General features: G+C 47.9%; 1 protein-coding gene across 1 annotated transcript in view; it reads left to right on the forward strand.

Annotated features, from left to right (window-relative positions):
- Positions 1 to 8,471, forward strand: part of LOC106656461 (chondroitin sulfate proteoglycan 4) — a 44,724-nt gene extending 36,253 nt beyond the window's left edge. The window contains exons 10-12 of the mRNA XM_014377459.2: positions 1,028 to 3,772; positions 3,836 to 6,105; positions 6,538 to 8,471. Coding sequence (XP_014232945.1) covers positions 1,028 to 3,772; positions 3,836 to 6,105; positions 6,538 to 6,738 — 5,216 coding nt within the window. The 3' untranslated portion in view covers positions 6,739 to 8,471. The remainder of the gene's footprint in view (positions 1 to 1,027; positions 3,773 to 3,835; positions 6,106 to 6,537) is intronic.
- Positions 8,472 to 10,019: the final 1,548 nt, after the last annotated feature.

Raw genomic sequence — 10,019 nt, forward strand, 5'->3', positions numbered from 1 at the left:
TGTGAGATTTGAGGACATTTTTATATCCAAATGATTTGTGACATATCTCACACTCGTAGGGTTTACTACGATCATGTACTGCATTTATGTGAGATTTAAGGTGACTTGCGTATCCGAATGATTTGTGACAAATTTCACAATCAATTGATTTACTACAAAAGTTATTTTTGTATGCAAATGAACTGGGGCAAGTTTTATATTTATTTGGTCCAATGCCCTTATTTGTCGAATCAATATGTGTATTTACACTCACTTCTCTTTTGCACTCATAAGATAATTTTGATCGAGTATTGTTTCTAAATAATTTAATCTCCAAATACTTATCAATTTTGAATCGAGGATTTACTTCAAAGTAATAATGACTATGATAATCGAAATCTTTTTTTATCAAAACTATTAGACTTTTGATATGCAAGGGACCCATTTGAATTTGGTTTTCCACGGATGGATAATTTTGATATTCAGCTTTGCTGATTTTTGTCGTTATCGACTTCTGCTCAAGTTTAACATTTTTGCACTCGATATCAATGAATAATTTTTCATCCGTCTTTTGCTGTAATGCCATAACCTCATTCCCGTTGTTTTCCTAAAATTAAAATTGTACAATAGGCTTCGATAGTGAAAGATTCGAATGTAATTCGAATTATTAAAATCACTGGTGGTTCATGAAACGGGGATATTTCAAAGTTTTCGCTTTTTACCTCGCTAATTTGTAAACACTTGCTTACTGCATGACTTTAGCTCTTTGTTAGCGACTGAACGATACTACTTGTTAATCAAGGTGATGTACGTACCTTAGAGGGCGCTTCAATTTCCTCACATATAACGTGAAATGTACGCGGATAAAAAACCCTCTTATACGCTATAAACAAATGATAGCTCGATCGTGCTTTAGTATTGCGTTTAGGTAAATAATTTACGATGCACTTGGCGCAAATTTTTTAATCCCCGATAACGCGACCTTTCAACAACAATACATTGGAATCGATAACTATCAACACTGCATCGTAATAATGCTTCTCCACAGACAAATCGAAAGCCGTCCTCGGCCTCAAGGTCAGCGACGGCGAGACCCACAGCGCACCCCAGTACCTGCGCGTCAGCACCTATCCCCTTCACATCAAGCTGCGTCACAATACCGGCCTCGTCGTGGTGCATCGGTCGTTCGCCTACATCAGCACGGCCAATCTGTCGTTCGCCACCAACGCCGAGGACGCCCGGGTCGACATCAAGTTCACCGTGATCCGGCCGCCCCAGTACGGCCAGCTGCAGCGTCAGCACGAGCCCAATCAGCCCTGGCTGCAGACCGAGCAGTTCAGCACTCGCGACCTGGAGCTGCAGTCGGTGCGCTACGTCCAGAATCTCGGCAGTCCGCTGCGCGACAGTTTTCGCTTTCAGGCGGGCGTGCGCGAGATGCAGCCCAATCTCACCTACGACTTCGAGATCAGCTTCATCGTCCTGGAGCTGATCAAGGTCCAGAGGGCCAGCGTGAACTTCAGCGACGCCACGGACAGCCTGGTGGACGCGCGACACCTCGAGTACCAGACTAATCCCCTGCGCACCGAGCCCAACCTCGTCGTCTACTCGCTGCTGGAGCTGCCCCGCTTCGGCCACCTCTATCTGGACTACGAGCGGCTGCGCATCGGCCAGACGTTCAATCAGCGCGACGTCAATTCGCGCCGACTGCGCTACCGACTCTTTCATCGGGCCTACTCGCCGATCAACGACGCGCTCCTGTTCAAGGTCACCGCGCCCCAGTGCGCCGATCTCTTCGAGACCCTCGACTTCCATTACCAGCCCTATCAGGGCGGCCATCTGCCCGAGATCCAGGAGCAGGTGCAGGTGCAGGAGGGCCAACGGGTGGCCCTGAAGATGCGCACGAATTTCCGCGACTTCGGCCTGAGCCGGCTGAACTTCAATCTTACCCAGCGACCCGGTCACGGCTTCCTCAGCGTCTACAACGGCAGCGTCGTCACGAGATTCAACACGACTTTCTTCGCGTTCGACGAGCTCACGGCTCTGCGCGTCTACTACGAGCACGACGACTCCGAGACCACCGAGGACTCGTTCGAGTTTCTGGCCGTGAGCGGCGGCGGCGGCGGCGGCAGCGACGAGGCCGACTTCATGTACATCGGTCGGTTCGCGGTGAGCGTGGAGCTGCGCAACGACAACAAGCCCGAGCGCGTCGATCCGCGCGTCTTTCGCGTGGTCACGAACTCGGAGAGGATCATCAGCAAGGCGGACCTGCAGTATCGCGACGCCGACATCAACACCGAGCCCAAGGACATCGTCTACACGGTGATGCAGCTGAGCAACGGCGATCTCTATCGCGTGGATCAGCCCCATCGGCGCATCTCGCGCTTCACCCAGGAGGACGTGAACGAGGACAAGATCTGCTACAAGCACAGAGGCAATCCGATCGAGCGCATGGACTTCGTGGTGAGCGATCGCGAGCTGACCACCAAGGGCGAGCTCGAGATTCAGGCGGGCCAGGCGTACGCCAAGCTGCTGCTGCGCGACAACATAGTGGTGCAGTCGAATCAGTCGGTGATACTGAGCGTCGGCGACCTGGACCTGGAGACTAACGTGCACGCCAACGCCACGGACGTGCACTTCAGCCTGCTGGAGAAGCCCAAGTACGGGGTGCTGCTGAAGCTGCGCCGCGAGGCGACGAGCTTCGACAAGGACGATCTGCTGCATCGCTACGTCGCGTACAAGCACTTGGGCCAGGCCCAGAAGAAGGACCACATGAGGATCAAGGTGCAGGTGAAGGACGGCGCGGCCGAGGACACGGGCGTGCTCGGCATCAAGATCTATCCGGAGATCTACTGGGAGCCGATGAGCGTGCACAACAGCACGGTCTACGTGGAGGAGGCCACCAGCGTCATACTGAATCGCAAGAGTCTGGAGGCGGGCAACGTCGGCATACCCGCCAATCGCGTCACCTACTACGTGAAGGAGTGGCCGAGCAACGGCTACCTCGAGGTCCAGTACCCGGAGGAGCCGTCCGCGGGCCTGCAGTCCTCGGCCGATCTCGACGAGTTCGGCGCGCACCTGGTCAAGCACTTCGAGCAGAGCCTCGTCAACGACAATCGCGTCTACTACGTGCAGTCGGCGCCCAATCAGACCCACGATCGCTTCGTCGTCGACGTCACCAACAGCATCGGCTGGATCCGCGATCTCGTCGTCAACATCGTCATCGTGCCCGACAAGCTCTACGTGGGCGCGCGCAATCTCAGCGTGCCCGAGGGCAAGAGCGTCGTCCTCCACGAGTTCGACTTTTACGCCGTCACCGCTTATTACGCCGGCAAGTTCACCGACTATCGTCTGGCGGAGAAGCCCCAGCACGGAAACTTGATGGACAGCAAGAACAATCCGATCAGGAAGTTCGAGCACAAGCAGCTGGCCAACGGCGAGATAGTCTACAAGCATAACGGAGACGAAGCTCCGCACGAGTGCCTGAAGATGATCGTGACGGCGGGCGAGAAGCACAGCGAGCCGTTCGAGCTGTGGTTCGACGTGACCCCCATCAACGACGAGCTGCCCCAGGTGGTGAACAAGACGAGGTTCACCGTGTGGAGAGGTGGTTCCGCGGTGCTGAGTAACAGTTTGCTCGGTGCCATGGACAACGATACGGCTCCGACCGAGCTGGTTTACAACGTCAAGGAGACGGTCAATGGATATTTTGCTCTGGCGGAGGCGCCGGGAGTCGAGATACGTAACTTTTCCCAGGAGATGATCAATACGAAGAAGGTCATTTTCACGCACACGGGTGAGTAGATATATTTCGGCGTAAGACTTTAACCGATTTTATATCGTCGCATTGTTTTTGCAGAAAAAACCGAGGCCGAGTTCAAGTTTTCCGTCAACGACGGCGTGCACTCGACCGAGACCTACCAGGTCTCGATCGGCACCAGACCCGTGTCCCTGTCCCTCGAGCGCAATCAAGTGCTCAACGTCTTTCCCCTCACGAGAAAGCCGTTGAGCAGCGAGCTGCTACTGGCCAAGTGCAGCGATCCCGATCGCGACGTCAAGTACGTCGTCAAGACCAATCCGGCCATGGGCAAGATCATCATGGAGACCGCGGACGGCACCTGGCTCGAGGTCGATCGCTTCACCCAGCGCGATCTCAACAACAGCAAGGTCTCGTACGAGCACAACAAGCAGTTCAACAATCTGAGCGCCTCGGACTCGTTCCAGTTCGACATCGAGACCCACTTCGCCGAGGCGATTCGCGAGCTCGAGTTTCGCGTCGACATATCCGTCTCGAGCGGCGGCCTGCATCACTACGCCACGGCGACGCCGGTGCACGTCGAGGAGGGTGGCTCGGCCCCTTTGGCCATCAACGTCAGCGGCATAGTGCAGTTCTTGCGCACCAAGGCGGCCATACCCCAGCCCGACGTGTCGGTGAGGCTGCTGCGTCAGCCCGCCCACGGGCACGTGATGCTGCTGCACGGCCTGAATCTCACGACGTACTCGCAGTCGGAGATCGAGGGCCACAAGATCGGCTACTTTCACGATCACAGCGACACGAGCCGCGACCAGATCGACTTTAGCGTGTTCGTGTCGCCGGGCCACGTGACCCTCTGCAACGTCAGCATACCCGTGGAGATCGCGCCGATCAACGATCAGCCGTTCGAGCTGAGGGTCGTCGAGCCGCTCGACGTCGTGCAGAACCAGACGCAGACCATCACCAAGAGCCACCTGCTCACCGTGGACCCGGACACGCCCGCGCGCGACATCGTCTACGAGGTGATAAGCGCCCCGACGTACGGCCGGCTGCTGCTCGTCGCGACGGATCAGGCGGCCAACGACGAGCCGCAGGTACTCAAGTTCACGCAGCACGACATCGACTCGTCGCGCCTCGTCTACGAGCATCGGGGCCCCCTGCAGGGAGCCACCTTCTACTTCCGCGTGTTCGACGGCCGATTCCAGCACGTCTACAAGACCTTCGACATCAACGTGCACCCCATTCGGCTGAACGTGACGATTCTGCGGCCCGTGGAGATCCAGCAGGGCCGCACCTCCACCACGATCGGCACCGAGTGCATCAGCGTCGACGCCAACGTGCGCCTCGACCTCGTCACCTACGTGGTCACGCGTCGGCCCGAGCACGGGGTCGTTCACGCGCGCGAGAAGTCCGACGAGTTTCGTCACAGCGACCTCCAGTCCAAGAGCGTGCTCTACGTCCAGCAGAACATGTCGGCGAGCAACGACAGTCTCGAGCTCACCGCCCGGGTGAGCCAGTACGAGGTGCGCGATCTGCTGCTGCCCATCCGGGTGGTGCCGCTGATGATCGCGAGCCCGAGCCTCGAGGTGGTCGCGGGCGAGCGCACCAAGCTGTCGGTGCAGTATCTGGACGCGACGCCCCTGGCCAAGCTCTCGCGCCAGGATCCGTCGTTCTTCGTCGCGCGGAAGCCCAGATACGCCAAGGTCATGCGGATCATGAACAGAACGATGTCGTCGGGCGAGAAGCGAGGACTGCAGGAGAAGGAGATCGGCGTGTTCTCGCACTCGCAGATTCTCTCGGGCTTGATCTATCTCGTCTGCAAGAAAGTCCCGACGGCCGATCGCAGCGGCTTCCTCGACAATTTCGAGTTCGTGCTCAAGGTGCCGCAGACGGCCGTGCGCTTCCAGCCGGCCCGCGGCACCTTCGACTTTCGCGTCAAGCTCGCCAACGACTACTACAACAATTCGCTCGACGGCCCCATGGATCCGGTGGGCCACGAGGGCGAGCTCACCATCGCGCCCAACATGAGCAACGACTACACGCTGCTGCTGGGCATGCTCATGGGCGTCATGCTGCTCGGCTTCTGCGTCATCGTCACGTTGAGGTGCAGCCAAGCCAAGTACAAGGATCCCAACGGCGGTGGCGGCGACGGCGACGAGGACGACATGGAGGACGACATGGACGACATGGAGCAGGACAAGGTGGATCTGCCGTCGCCCGCGATCGCCAATCTGCCGAGGCCGCCGGGACATCTGCTGCCGGCGACGCCCAATCTCAAGAGATACTCCAACGAGCATCGCAACAATAGTTTGAGCTCGAGCACGCCCCTGCCACCGATGATGCCGACGCTCACGTCCACGTTGCCCCAGTGCAAGGTGAGAATTGCGATCGTAAAATATGTTTCTAACGCCACTTACCGAAGAAAAAGAGGCTGGTCCAACGAAAGTCGACATCTGTATCAGAAAAAAGATATTTTTTTTCAAAATATGTTTTTTTGAGTCCACTTTCGTTGGACTAGCCTCTAAGATTTTTTTCAGTAAATATGGTCGATACAAATGAAAAACATGATTCTTGAGGACAATCCTCAGACTCATTTAGTCGATTTCATTAAAAATAAATACAAATTAAAATTATAAAAACAGTGTGACGATTAAAATTATAATTTCAACGTATTTATTTTTAATAGATTTGACTGGATAAGTCTACGTATTGTCTTCGAGAGTTGTGCTTTTTATTTATGCAAGAATTATGATATTTAATAAAAAACTGTATGTTTCACTCGGGCCCAATTTTTTGCCCATACTCAGGTGATACCGTTGAGTCCGCTGGACACGACGATGAACAACTCCTCGGAGCTGGACGTGTCGTCGGGCCGCTATCCTTACGGCATGCCCGACGTCGACGAGTGGAGCAGCAGCTTCGAGACGACGGACATCCCGTGCCCGTCGCAGACCTCCCAGCGAGCCGCCTCCAACCCGTTGCTGAGGCGCAATCAGTACTGGGTCTAGCGTCACGAGTGCTGCACCCTCAGGCCGATCCGGCACGAGCGCCTGGCCACGTAGCATTTGGCCCCGGCTACGGCAGCCACGACCCAGAGCCTGCAGAGGCAGCCGCGCGTCAAGAAGTCCGTGACCTATCGGCTCGACGCGCAGGAGATTCTTGGGTAAACGCGCCTTAGCCGGGTTTCAAGTTTCAAAGTGCTGAGAAAAGTGCTGAGATCGGACACTGATTGTGGTGCACGAAATTTTTGTTTTTTTTTTTTTTTAATGAAGTGATCGAGGAACGATAGAAGCAATTGGTGGGTTGGTTTGTAATCTCAACAATACGATAACCTGTCGAAATACATGATAGATTAGCGAGTGTGTGAATCGATGAGAAACGTAATAATAATAATACAAAGCACTTGTGACACGATATGATTATTAATTGTGCCAAATAAATTTCAACGAGTTGCATAAGTATTTTTTATAATAGAAAAAATAAGAATAATAACTACCAACCAACAATCGTCAATATATAAGATATATTACATAGTCTTTGTGATAAGGAGATAGCGAGATTTGAGAGCACCGGAGAATCTTCCACTGAGTTTCAACGGCATATTTGTAGTGAAAAAAAATAAATAAATAAGACGAGTAATTTTGAGGAAACGATAATCTAAGACTGATTTCAGCGTGTTTTTATATATAAATTACAACTAAACCAAAAAGTAAAAGGTAAATCAATCATTTATGAAACATATTTTAGATATCGCGAGGACGAATTCGATGTATCTCTCTGCCTAAATAAGATCGATCCATCGAATTATATTCGAGAAATTCGAAGCTCATTTTATGGCGAGACGCAGGTTTTTCCTAAGTACGATTGTTGAGTTTGCTTAGACGGTTCGTTGTTTTTGGTCGATTATGAGATGTAAACATATTAAACGCAACAAATAACAAGTGTAATCGATCTTTTAATAATCATTTTATATATTAATTAAGTCGTTAAAATTTAAATTTCTGATAGCATGGAAAAAAATGATAAAATAATAAAGGTTCTCAACTTATGAGGCGCGTGAAAATAATTTTCATTAACAAGACAATTAACGAGTAAGAAAAAATTAAACTTAAATCGATGTAAAGTAGGTGAAAATTTAGTGAAAAATATAATAAATAAATTGTAATGATTTTAAATTGCATGTTAAAAAGGATTAGTTGAATAGTTAAGAAGTGTCTGTATGGATTTTTACACGTCTCACAGTATTACGTACACTGATGTATAACGAAATTTCTACATTCGATGAGTGGGACGAAGCGTTGGCGACGTTTTTGAATTTTTATATTTTATATATTATATACATACACTTAACGAAATCACGAATATCGTAAAGAGAATGATATACTTGAAAAATTTAATACTGTTCGAATCAAATAGCCCACAGTAAAAATCACATCTTCGATTGGAGAAAATGAACTGTATGACAATTTAAAAGACCTGGAACGGCACTAAAAGCTTATGTTCTCGACGTAAGAATAATTTATAATAAGGTAAAAGTTAATGTGAACTGTACATTGTAAATAAAAAAATCGAATGACCTAAAAAAATGTAGTAGGCCGAGAGTGATATATTCACATTAGCGATTTCTTCGACTGTTTTTCTAATATGTATTAAAATTATGGAAGCAGTTGTATAAGTGGATGAAATACAGCGTTTTCGGGTGTTTTATCATCTAAGTATCTGTAGGCAAGGCAATACTTTGGAAATCGAAATAAATTTAATGTGCAATATAACATTTAATGTTACATCTTTTTTATTTATAACTCACATGCATTTTATACAATTCGAAGTTATAAATTATTGACAATCATACGTGAAACTTAATGTACTATATAAAATTGGTTCTGATATCTATTCGCAAACTCCCATGGGTCTCTTGCATTCCAGACCCTCTTCGCAAGGAGGAATGGTAACGTAAATACCCTCGACTTTCACTTTTTTGCCATTGGGGTAGTAATATTCAGAGCTGGATCTCCAGGGAGCACCGGGTCGGCAGCTTTCGCCTTTTTTCAACAGTGGCTTGCACGACGGCAGCGAGTATCTCATTTGTTCTGAAAAATTCATTTTTATCATTCGTATTTTTTAAAATTCACTTTACATAAAAAATATATTGATGAGCAGTCACGAACTTTTTATGCGAATACGAAACATTACAATTTTTAATATAAAAATTTTTTATTTCATTCATTTACCTATCACACAAGTCGTTCCTTTAGGACAATCTGACGGAGATTTGCAAGCTACTCCTTCAGGCTCCGATGATTGGGCCGTCACGGAGAGAGACAAAGCCAACAGAACTAAAGCAGCAACGAAGAACTTCATATTGATAACTTTTTAACAAACACCCACTTTTGAATTAAAAAGCGACGACTTTTCCCGTACTCGTAACAACGAATGAGTTGCTTCTTTTGAGGCGAAAACGCTTTGAAGTGTTTTACCTTCAATAAGCTATATTTATACCATTTTTGTTCAATTATTACTGAGTTATTTAAAGACTTCTGAATTAAATGTCAAAAAAATTTTTTTATGACAAAGGTAAACTTACATTATATGATCGTTGGTGACCTAGTACTTAGCTTATCTCAAAAAGAATACATTGTACGAACTTGGACTTTTAGTGTACACAATGTATTTATTCTTTATTTGTCGTGTTATGTATTATTTATTGCTATCATAATAAATTTAGGTTTTTCTACAAATTTTATATCATTAACTTGACTTTTTCCCTCGGTTCGATGACACTTTTTTTTTATCAAAAAATTCATTTTACTAAAACAGAAAAAAATGTGTTTCAACAATATATTATTGCATTTTAAGAAAATACACAGTGAAAATCTTTCCTCGAAGTTAATGACTTTTCTTTGATAATCCCTGAAGATTATGATGATATATTAGGGTTTAGTTTTTAAGAAAAAGTTGAGCCTTGATAAAATTGAAGTATTATTGTTTTCATACTTTGAATTACTCTAAAAATAATTTATGAGTTACGCATGAACTTATATTGATTCTTGTAACCGATTGTCCTCGTTTGATCAGGACTAAAAATGTTTCAAATTATAAATTGTTTATCAATTACTATAGGATCGCGTGAAAAACTTGTTGTTATATTATAAAAATTGAATTCCGTCGACCCATAAAGACACTGCATTCTATAAAGTGAAAGAAAAAATGTTTTCGAATTCGTACTCATGTTTTTTTTAATCGATGATGCTAATTTTTAATTTTAAAGCCATAAATACGATGATCAATA

The sequence above is a fragment of the Trichogramma pretiosum genome, unplaced genomic scaffold, assembly GCF_000599845.2.
Source record: "Trichogramma pretiosum strain Unisexual culture from Peru unplaced genomic scaffold, Tpre_2.0 scaffold20, whole genome shotgun sequence".
In the NCBI taxonomy this organism is placed as follows: domain Eukaryota; kingdom Metazoa; phylum Arthropoda; class Insecta; order Hymenoptera; family Trichogrammatidae; genus Trichogramma; species Trichogramma pretiosum.